At 43.7% G+C, this 12,229-nt stretch overlaps 1 protein-coding gene across 12 annotated transcripts in view; it reads right to left on the bottom strand.

Moving 5' to 3' along the window:
- LOC144679979 (receptor-type tyrosine-protein phosphatase mu) overlaps positions 1 to 12,229 on the bottom strand; it is an 855,381-nt gene that overhangs the window by 331,371 nt on the left and 511,781 nt on the right. For all 12 annotated transcript variants that reach the window (XM_078541013.1, XM_078541014.1, XM_078541019.1 and 9 more), the window contains exon 10: positions 4,200 to 4,401. In XM_078541013.1, the coding sequence (XP_078397139.1) occupies positions 4,200 to 4,401 (202 nt within the window). The remainder of the gene's footprint in view (positions 1 to 4,199; positions 4,402 to 12,229) is intronic.

Genomic DNA, 12,229 nt, shown 5'->3' with positions numbered 1-12,229 from the left:
CAGGTTATGTCATTTTTTTCATAAATGTCCTCCCCAGAAACCACTTAAGAAAAAGACTGATGTGAATTTGCCAAGATGACGGACTATCAGTGACTCCAGCCCTTCTGTAAATATATCTAGTGGCTCCCAGTATCATACTGGGAGGAGCCACGGATAGAATGGTTTTCAATAAGACTTTGCTGTGCCAATTTTTAAAAGAACTTTTTTTTCTAGGCCACCCCAGTTCCCACACCTCTCCTCTTGAGTTGTGCTGGTTAAGATTCTACGGGTGCCAGGTGTCCATGCCATCTGGTCCAAGTGCCCACTTTTCGTTTGTGAGGCTAAAAAGGGACAGCTCGTAGCCATGGCTGCTCCTACCCTGAATTCAATCCTCCCTACTTGCATACAATTTCAGCAGGAATCACTGAACAGCAATCTAGGTGGGGAACACCATTTCCCTCCCTCATAAATCCAAGGCTTCTACATAATCAGCTTTGATGACCTGTATGTTGAAACCAATTGTAAGCCTGTCAAATTTGTTGATAACGACAAAATAGAGACCATTAAAGACAGAGATGAAGCAAAAGGTTTGCAACAGGGTTTTGATTGGTTATGTATTGTGCAGACATGTGGTAAATCAGCTGTATCACTGATAAATGTTGAGTATTGCACAAAGATTGAAAAGAATTGCTGCACATAAGTAAGGTTCAAATATGCTAGTGATTACGTCTTGTTCCGGACTAATAATCTGGTAGAACGAGTTAAAATCCCACCATGGAATCAGAGAAACTTCCAGCACAGAAGGAGGCCATTCAGGCTGCCTTGCCTGTGCTGGCTCTTTGAAAAAGCAGTCGCACCTCCACGGCAGTTTTGAGAAATTGAATTCAGTTTGATGCCTAGAAATTGTTCCTAGCATTCATTGAAAATTATCGCACAGACAAAGACATTGAAAGCCCATGATCTACAATTAGATAAATGCAAGAGATGGAAGAATTTCTACCCAATAGAATCATGTCATGTGTGCTCTGCCTGAAGGCAGGTCCTTGGCTCATTGTCTGCTCATGCTTCATTTGAGTTATTTTCTTGGCAGTTTTATTATCTGTGGTCGTTTGCCATTGCTTCCCACCCTCAGGGGGCGGGCAAGGAGGCAGGTCCCAAATCTTTCCCTGTCAGAACAGGAATCAAACCATTGTTCTGAACTACACACTAGCCAACTGAGCCAACTAGACCCCATACCCAGTACAGTAAAGCTCCAACAATAACCCTTAACTCAGAAGAACACCCTCTACTCTGACATTCCAATTTTGTATATGAGATTTTAATTTAGTGATAGGTAGTGTTTAATTCTATAAATTTTCCATTCTGGACTCACACAAAGCCTCAGAAGTGAATTTAATCTGCTCCAGATTTTCACATAATTTTGCACATCTTAATGCCATTAGGGGATTATTAAATTGAACATTTTCCTCAACATATTTTCATTTGTAATTGATTCCATGAATAGGAGTAGAAGTACCTTTCTACTGATAAATCAGTTATTTTCAACTGTTGTCTCCTTGAATTTTTAATAATTTGTATTTGTTTTTATGGATTTTTGAAGTTGTGAGTTTGGGAGATAATGTGCTGAATTTTGATAGGAGCGTGCCAATCCCAACGTCAGGATGAATTCCAGGTCAGGAAGCTAGAGGCGTGTATGGCAGGACATCGGGTGCGATCTTCCCAGGGGCAGCCAATTACAGCGCTGCCAGTGGGAGAGCCAACCAATTAGGGATGTCGGGCAGGCACGGGGTGTGGAAGGGCCAAACAGAGCAGCCATAGGGAAGGGTGGCCAGTAACCACATGAAGAATGGTGCATGATAATGAGGTGAATGGAGAGGGGGAGAAGATCCCACTACTTGGAGACAAGCTATTAACACTGGAGCCAACAGACAAATCCGAATGCCCAGAACTATCAAGTCTACATCTCTTTAGCTCTGAAGAAGAGTCATACAGACTCAAAACGCTAACTCTGGGAAAGGTTTCCCCCTCCCCCCCGCCATTGGGGGGGAAGTGCGGGAGCGGGCACGAGCAGGTGCGTCTCCGATTGGTGCCCCCGATTGGGGGGGCGCTGCCATTTTAAGCCAGTGGGCCAATTAACCCCATACACTCATTTAAAAATAACTTCACATATTCAGTATGATAAAAGCAATATACTGTGGATGCTGGAAATCTGAAATAAAAACAGAGAATGCTGGAAAAGAAGGATCACACAGACTCGAAACGTTAACTCTGTTTCTCTCTCCACAGATGCAGTCAGACCTGCTGAGCTTTTCCAGCATTTTCTGTTTTAATTCCACACATTCATTGCACGGCGCTTTGACCTCTTGCAGTGCTCTCGTGTCCTGTGAGGAGATGAGCTGCAGGCACAGCGCGGTTTCCACGTGCCTCTGGCAAACCTTCAATGGCCCCAGGAAAAAGCCAGTTAATTGGTGCTACAGTAGCCTTAATTGGCTTTCTGCCAATACAAGGCGGATTACCACCTGGGCATGAAGCCCATGCCCGGGAAAAGTGACCAGCGGCGGAATATTGAGCTCGGTGGGTGAACGTGCCCCCGACCCGGAGGAACGAAAAATGATGCGCGATGACATCGGGCGAGCGTCCCGGCATCATCGCGTAGTCCCGCGGGCGCGCGCCGGTGTTGGCAGAGCACCCGCCAACAATTAAAAGGCCTATTAAGGCCATTAAAAAGGTAAATTAATTTCAAATTTACACTGCCCGGCCCAACCTTACGGTTGGCGGGCAGGCAAAAACGCCAAGCGGCCTTTGCACATTTTAGGAAAGCTCATTCACAGGCGAGATGAGGTTTCCTAAAGCAAATAAAAGTAAAATAAAAATTTCACATTTGAATTCAAAACACGTCCCTGCTCATGTGACAAAGTCACATGAGGTGGCATGTTTTATGACATTTTTATTCTCTTCATTTTTTTTTAAACAGCTCCGTGCCTCAGGGAGATTGAAGCGTTCTTTTGCACGCATGCAGGTAAGTTCGCACTAGGCCCGCTGACCCTCCTCCCCCTGCCCGCACAGACAGCGCTGAGCGCTGAGCGCTGCTGCTTGTGTTCCACACTGGATGGGCCTTAATTGGCCCGCCCGCGTAAAATCACGGTGCAGTGCTGATCGCGGGCGGCGATCGGCTTCCCGACTGCCCCCGCCCACCCCCGCCGAGCACCCCCGCCAAGGGCAAAATTCTGCCCCAGATGCAGGAATAAGTTTTCTGACACACTTTAAAAAAATATTTTAAAATATTAAAGTTTTGATATTTCCCTCCACCACCACCCCCACCCCATTCCACCTCCAAACCCACCTCCCAGGGCCTGGGAAAATTCTGCTCTATCTCACAGAGGTGAGTGTGGTTCCAGTGTTAACACACATAAGGAGCCTCTAACTCTATCTGAATATGCTTAATCTCAAGTAATGTAGGAAAATGCAGTTAACAAACTCACTTTGATTCTACAGCTTTGAGTACCAGTTCAGTGTGTGTAAAAGGATCAGTCAGTTTGAGAGAGATTACCATTTCTCTTTACACACAATTACACAGAACTTACAGTTCAGAAACACATCCAGCTGGTCCATGCCAGTGTTTAGGCTCCACACATGCGTCCTTTCAACTCTCCTTGTCCAACCCAGTCAGTATAGCCTGTTATTTCCTTTTTCCTTCAGGCATTTATCTAACTTCCCCTTATATGCATCATGCTATTTGCTTCAAGTGTCTCTTGTAGCAATTTCCACATTCTAACCATTCTTTGTGTAAAGAATTGTATCCTGAATTACCTGTTGGATTTAGTAGTGACTATCTAATTTTGGTCTCCTCAGGGGAGGGAACCAAATATCTCTATATCCTTATCATTGCCATTCACTACATGGTAACACCTTGGCTAGTTCACATCAGCTGCTTTCAAGCACTATGTTTGTTCAAATCTGAATTGTACATTCATCATCCAGCCAGACACCCAAGTGCGGCCAGTTTCTTCATCTCTGCATTAGAGTAGGTGGAAAGTGTTAAAAATATGGAGCATAGATTTCCTGTGCGGGCTACACTTCTCAAGTTTGAGAAGGCAAATGTTTTCTGGAAATCAATTTTGAGAAATAGCCTTAAGTTTTTTTCCCCCTCCCTCAAACAAAAATATTTCTGAAGCGATGATTACCAAACAGCATAAGATGAATGCGTCGGAAAACAATACCTGATATCTTTGTAGTAAACTGCTTGGTGACAGGGAGTCCATAACCTTTGACAGTGCTGGCCCTGATAGTGAATGAGTAGGTGGTCCCTGGGTACAAGCCAACAAATAAGTGGTGGGTCTCATTTCCTAACTTGAACACTCGTCCACTTTGGTTCGATAAGTCAATCTCAGGGTCAAAGGAACCGATGCCATTGTAGAAGACCTATTTGGAGAGTGAAGAGAGAAACGAAGTGATAAAAAAGCTGTGCAGATGAAAAGAGATTGCATCATTATTCAGTAAACCCTCTTGATTTATGCACTGTCACGCTTCAGATATTGCATTTTTGTGAAACCTGGAATCAGATGTATAGAACGTAGAACGAGGCAATAAACCCTACAGCATTATGACTAATACATATTCAGGCCCTTTCCGCAGGTAAGTAGAGCAGTTCAGCGTTTTCCCTAATAACCTAGTAGTTATTTGATGTTGCAGTGTCAAATTCCTAATCTGTTTTTTATTCTTCTTCCAGAATGAGGGTGTAGGTAAAATGATGACCAGCAGAGGTCATTTCATCAATCAGGGCAGCAAGTGGTTGGTTTAACATCTATTCGGCTGCAAATAATGAGCAAGCCATCAGAAATTGATCTTCTTTGAGCTATTTGCAGTTGTGGAAGAAATAACTATCACCACAGTAACAAAGGCATTTCATGGAGAATGGATCAGCTGCAGACTTCCAGAGCAGGTCCATCGCAATGCATTTCTTTTTAAATCCATTTAAGTCTAATATTCTATTTTGTGCCTTATATTAAAAAAAAAATTGGTAGATTCAGTTTTTGCCCTCTGCTGAAAGTGCTGATCATAAATGTTTTGTCTATATTTATTCTTTCAGAATATTTTCACCCAGGTTTGCACAGAACACTGAAGCTAATCTACTGAAACTAAGCTTGGTTAAGGGGGCATACGACCCTTGGCAAAGTGTCTTACAACTTTCCCCACATCTATTTTCTTCTTCACTCCTGGGGGTAATTTTGTCCATGGAAATGAAAATGGGAGGAGATGTATCATGGGCAGCTGATTCAGTGTCACCCAGTTTTGCACCATTTGCCCAATGTCAACATGGCCTCTGGTGATTTTTGCTGCTGGGTTAGCATTTTAGCAACACAGGTACATGTTGCTCACTTTTCGTGTATAGGTCGTGACATTGAGTATCAGCAGGTGTCTTTTGTCACGGGAAGCATTGTGACTGACCCTGTTGCTATTCTTATCCGACATGAGAGCGTTTTGGGTCTTTATGGCTCAGTTCGGCAGCTAGGTGCTCCTGTTCAGAGAATCAGCTGACTTCAACAACAACAACTTATATTTATAAAGCGCCTTTGACATAATGTAATATTGTAAGCCGTATCACAGGAGTATTATAAAACAAAGTATAATGCCAAGCCGCATAAGGAGGTATTAGGTCAGATGACCAACAGCTTGGTCAAAGAGTGTAGGAGTGTCTTTAAAGGGAGTCCGAAAGGAAGGAAGCAAGGGAGAGACCAACATGGTGCCATATATAACTCTGCATGTTTACCATTTTGGGACCCTTCATTTCATTTTTCCAAAATATAAGGTTGGAAGTCAGAAAATATAGACGCAAATGCAAAATACTGACGTCATGTGAAAGAAAAACATTATGACATGCATGCTTAAACCAGCAGCATGAAGATAAATGAAGACCATGCAACTGTCCTACAAAATGGAGTACTAAGGCAGATTTGAATACTACCAGAGCCTTCCTTAGGGACTAATTCACTCACAAACAGCACAAGATCCCCATCACAGTGAAAACACGTGAAAGGAAGGCCACAGAACAGCAAGAGTTCATCAAGTTTGAAATCAGCAGGAAAGAGAATCCTGCAGAAATACAACAGATTCAAATAAAATTGATGCCTCCCAGTGGTTAACTAGAGCATTAGGGCATCAATGTGTAGCAGCATGAAATGGCACAGCAGATATCCGGTTCGACCAACCTTCTCTCACGCTCCTCCCATCACCCCGCTTCTTCACAATGAGCTTCTTATTTCAGCCGCGCTGCATTCTGGACCTTTGACATAATGTAATATATGCTGAAGCGAAGCAACACTTTCCCCACGAAAGGGAGAGGGGAAAAAGCAGCAGAGAATCACCACTTTTACATAACTTGTGATGGCTGATCTCAGATCATGACCATCTTCTCAGCTGCAAGACATGCATGTACCCTGGACAGCCAGGTAGGGGAAGAGCTCCTTGATACTAAACCTATGTTGTACGGTATGAACTGTAGACATTGCGATCGACAGCCATGGATATTGAATACAGTAGTGTTTATAGGACTGCGGAAAAAAATGTTAATAGGGTAAGGTGGTGGTGTGATGGTAATGTCACTGGGCCAGTAGTCCAGAAATCCAGGTTAATGTTCTGGGGGCATGGGTTCAAAATTAAATTCAATTAATAAAAAATCCAGTATTGTAAGTTAATCTCAGTAATGGTGACCATGAAACCATCACTGATTGTTGTAAAAACCCATCGGGTTCACTCATGCCTTTCTAGGAAGGAAATCTGCCATCCTTACCTGGTCTGGCCTACATTTGACTCCAGATCCATAGTAATGTGGTTGACTCTCAACTGCCCTCTTGCAATGACCTAGCAAAGGGATGGGCAACAAATGCTGGCCTTGCCAGCGACTCACACATCCCATGAAATAATATGCATTATAAGAGTCTGGTACATATAGGGTTAATGTGGGACTGAGTACAGCAGCCCCCACACAATGATGTAAGAGAGCACATGACCCATACCCTGGGTCAGTCTAGTGTAGGACAGAGCCATGTGTACCAGCGGGCATGGGGACAGCTTCTAGCTTGTACCCTTTACTGTATATTTGTAAATAGTTAATAAAGAGTAAATGAAGGCTTACAGTTAACCTACATAAGTCTAGGAAGACTTCGTCAGACCTACCGAACTGTAACCAACACCCAACAGCAGAATGAACTAAAATTAACTGACCAGTCCTCAAAGTTCTAAACATGTTGGGCAGGATTTTCCCTTGGTGGGGTGGGCGCGGCGGGCGGGCCCGGGAGACATTGCGAAACGGATCACCGCCCGTGATCGGACCCTGACCGCGATTTCACGCTGGCTGGCCAATTAACGGCCCAGCCAACGTGAAAGGTGCACTGAAACGCTCAGCGCTGCCAGGGTTGGGGGGGGGGTGGGGCGGGAGGATGGCGGGCACAGAAACCTGCGCATGCGCGGGGCAGCACACATGGCAGCTCCCTGTGGGCACAGGGCTGCCCCAGGGAGCTGAAGAATTGGACGCTGACCAATAAAAATTTTACAAATGATATAACAATGTCCCCAAATGTGACTCAGTCACATGAAGAGGGATATGTTAAAAATGATGACATTTTTAAAAAAGAATGACTGCTGGAAACCTCATCCCGCCCGTGGATGAGGCTTCATAAAAAATCAAAAGCCACCTGGGCGATTTGCCCACCCGCCATCCATAGGGTTGGATGGGTGAAAAATAGCAGTCAATTATTTGATTGAGGACCTTAATAGGCCTCTTAATTGTCGGAGGGAGGCTGCCGACTCTCGCGCTGAAATACCACCCGAGTGTACGATGACGTCGGGGACACTTGTCTGACGTCATCACACGAGATTTTATGCCCGATGGGGTCGGGCGCACACCCGCCCGATGGATGTAAAGTCCTGCCCATTATTACTGAATTATTCCATGTTGGAAATAGGGATTAAAGAGCCAGCTACACACTCAGGATCCCAATTAAAATGAAATAGTTATAAAGAATGATGAACTTTGTTCTTTAATGTTAATTGTGCTGTGTTTTTTCACTGTTATTACAAGCACTGGCTTGGACAGGACTTATTGAGAAGAGCTGCTCAGCTCAGTAGGGTGAAGATACACAACACAGCTGTTATATCGTCACTAAGGCTCTCTAGGTTAACGATTATCCAAAATGATGTTAATTCAGCTCCTTCATGCTATCAGATTCAATAACTCCTTCCAACCGGTTCCCTTGAATAAGCCATCAGGAGTCACTGTTTAAGTTCTAAAAAAAAATCCAAAGATCAACAGAATGAGAAAGGGCAGTTAACATTACAATAACTCTTTTCAGCTAAATCATTCAAAATGGTGAAACTGCTTCCTGAATAAAGTGAGAATTCAACTATTCTGACAGGTTAATGTTCAAATGTGCCATCCAGAAAATTACTGAATTATACTGATCAGGGAAGGTTTAGGTTCAATTCCTATCTGTGTTGTGATAGCTAATTTAAGTGTAACTGGTGAAACTCCTTTTAATATGATTCTCAGTTACAAGTGTTACGTTTCTATTGAAGCTATAAACCCAACACCACTCCTCATACAAATAATCTGAATAACTCAGTATCCACGCTTCAATCCATTGCTGGTCATATGGCACCTGGTCTATGTTTCTATTCAGTATGTGGGTACTATTATGTTAATATAATGATGATTGAGTCTAAGTGGTTGTAATGTTAAAGATTCTGCACTATCAGATAAATAAAAATCAGTTGAATAAATTCCAATCAGTTGGTAAACTGTTAATTGTGATGGTGTCGTAGGTTTTTATTATCGCAATTTCAAATTTACATTTTAGGAACTTGAGGGAAATATAAATTACATAGTTTGCTTCATTTTAGTCAAAATTGCGATCAATTAACACGTCTTCAAACCACTTACAGGTGTTAAGTCTTTTTTTAAAATGTACAGGGCTGAGGAAGGGAAGGATGTTGTGATGAATGTGCCCCACCCAGGGGATGAATGAAATAATTCAAAAGAGCCTTTCTTGTTTCTCCATTTATTGGGTTGTGTGAAGGAATGGAAAGATTACAGCTGGAATCACATCGGTATAAAAGCAAAATACTACGGATGCTGGAAATCTGAAATAAAAACATAAAACGCTGGAAAAACTCAGCAGGTCTGGCAGCATCTGTGGAGAGAGGAACAGAGTTAGGGTTTTGAGCCGGTCTGACTCTTCTTCAGAATTCCGAAGGAGAATCACACAGACTCGAAACGTGAACTTGGAGTCACATTGGCACGATTATAGCGCAGATTGTGCAGAGCTGAGTGTCAGCCAGTGTTTTATACTGTGGATGTTTTAACCTTGCAGCTTCTAGTTCAATCTGGAATGAGTCAAATTTTATTTGTAACAACAACTATCAGCAGAGGCCCCCTCACCCCAGTCTCCCCACCCTCACCACCAGCGACTTATTCTCAGCAATTAAGTGACAGCATTTTCACTGTCCTATCGGAAATAGCTCATTTTAGATTTGAGATTCCTTTTCATACGAGGGAAGCAATTCACTTTATCCTTCTAAAAAAAAAAGCTATGATTGTCATATCACCATGTTGGCCTCTCAAATGGCTCGCAGAGACTTTGGATGGAATCTTCCGCTCTTAGAAGATTCTCGAGCGTCGGGAACATAAGTGGGCTCCAATCCCGTCGCTGCCCAAACCCTGCCTGCCTGCGCAACCTTCCCAGGCCTCCTCCTGGAGCCAATCCATTTAGGGCCAGCAGGAGGGAAGGCTCACCGGAGTGCCTAAGGCTGTGGACAGCTGGCAGCCCCACCAGGAGAGGAGGGAGCTACCAATGTAGGCGGGAAACCATGAGGGCACCTCAGGATGGAGGCTGCCTCTGAAAATGTCTTGAATTATTAAAAGTGAGTGTGGCCACAGCTGCCAGGCTACCAGTTTGGAGGAGGAAGCCCCCCCCCCTCACCCCCCACCCCCCACAACACATCCTGACCTGCTGCCAATAGGCCACCTCCAGGCACCTGCTGGGCTTTGATCTCAGAGGGAGCCCATTTCAAAGGCATCACCAATTCACCCCTAAATGGGCACGTGATTGATTATAATTAGCTACCTACTGCTGCCAGGCGGATAGCTGGAGTGGAACAGGCCCTGCCCCTGGCAAGATCGCTCAGATGTGGGGATGTATCAGGGAGCCAGCCCAATGCGAGATTTCTAAATTTTGCATCCGGTCCCACCACCAAACACATCGCCGTGGGATTGGGAACATTTTACCCTTTGCTTACCTAGCAGATCATTCCAGGCATTAATTTAGGGTGGAAAACTGTTTCCTGCTAACAGTCCTTAACTTGTTTTTAACCAATTTAGCCCTTAAAATACAAATCCAGATATTTATTTTTTTATTCCACTTTGTAACTTCCGTACCTCTATGAGATTCTCTCATTTTTAAGTCCGAGAAAGCCACCTGCCCTTAGCACTTTGACCCCTGAACAACGGATTAGCCACGTGACCTTCTCTTCACTGGCTCCAGGGTTTTGATATTTCACTTGTGTCTGAAGAAGCCTTGTAAAGTGTGTTTATTCCTTGTGGGAAAGCGCTGACTGCTGCCCAGTTCATAGCTCTAGCAGGTAACATCCAGCCAAGGACCCCAGGGAACCGAGTTTAGCCCGCAGTCAATAAAATGTCAATTCAAGACTTGTGGCAACATGTGTCAGATGCATTTCAAATGAACCAACCCTAAACAATAATCCTACTCGACTTTGAAACAATCAGCCTTATTACATCCTGTAAAACTGTGGAAGATTCCAGAGAGATTTAAAATGTGCCCTCGGCTTTTGAGCGACTATAAAACTAGTCCTAACACAGTGGTTTATGGCTGTGTCCTTCACTTCGAGGACCTGGAATCAATCAGTGTCAGACTTGTGGGATGAAACATTTCCTGTGTCATTCTCAGCTGTGAGGGCATCGTGTGAAATAAATGTGGATAGTTTTAATATGGTTCCTAGTGAGTGCAAGTGTACGGTATGAAGCCATAATTCATAAAGAAGCTGGTCGACCCACTCAGATTCCACAAGGACAGCTTCACGTAGTAAGTGGAACAGTTAACACTGGTAAAGTAATGGAGGCGCACTTCCTCAGTGTGTGCAATGCTGAGAGAACATGAATGTGGTGCAGTGTACATGTACTCTCAGACCAACGCCCTCCTAATTAGCATGTTGTCATTTTCTCCCTAGTAGCGGCTGGTCTGAGTTGGCTGCAACGTAATTCCATTTCTCTCCTTACTAAAGATTTATCTATCCTCCTCTTAAGGTGGAGAACCTCTGCCCCACATCACCTGAAGTCTTCCTGATGGAAGCTCCCACAACCTCAGCTGCACCCGAGTTGCTTTCCACAGGTGTAACGCTGTGCAAGTTTCGAAATGTAAGGTAGTTAATGTCCTCTGTGAATTAAATATATTTAATAGAAAATGTTTCTCTTTACAGTTTTGAGCTCATGTTATGGCTGGAGGAGGATTTGCTTTGCTTTGAAACATTTGGCCCAGAATTAGCTGCAATGAGGCATCCAGGGATGTTCTGCATTAGTTAGGATTGTTCCCTCACCCTCCCAACTCAATAACCTTTTGCACTGCAAACTGCTGGAAGTGCAGCTGTCAAGGGTACGGTGAGGGCAGCAGGGCATCTGGGATCTTGGTGTATGATGGGATTAACCACTCTATCTCCTTAATCAATAAGATTTAAGGATTGAGAAAGAAACAGAGGAAGGACAGTGAAGGATGCAAGATGAATTGGAGTCAAATCAAGGGCAGAAAGAGAAATAGAGTGAGAATAAAAGGCTAGATTGAGTTAGGGAATGAAAAGAGACAGAAAGCAGAATTGAGAAAAAATTATAAATGTAGATTTTAAATTTTAAAAAATCTCTAAGAACAATTAACTACCTGGAGGAATGAGATGCTCCAGTGTTAATTGTTCCCATTTGGGACAGGAAAAGTTACATGCAGGAAAATAAATAGCATTAAAAAGGTAATCTGCCTGTTAAGCACCAGCCCTAACATATGATGACAAAATTTCATTAGGAATTAATGCGCAAATGCAGCAATTTCTTGGTTCTCACGGCGATATTGGGACTGAGCTGTTGTTTGCACAGGGCTAATGATGGAGTGGTGCAAATCATCCAGCAATATGTCACCATTCACAATTCATGGGATATCCCTCCCTGCCACAAATTGTTGGACCAGTTGCACAC

Source organism: Cetorhinus maximus, chromosome 4, assembly GCF_964194155.1.
Source record: "Cetorhinus maximus chromosome 4, sCetMax3.hap1.1, whole genome shotgun sequence".
Taxonomy (NCBI): domain Eukaryota; kingdom Metazoa; phylum Chordata; class Chondrichthyes; order Lamniformes; family Cetorhinidae; genus Cetorhinus; species Cetorhinus maximus.
Note: the sequence above shows the minus strand (reverse complement) of the source record. Positions and strands in the feature narration are given on the sequence as shown.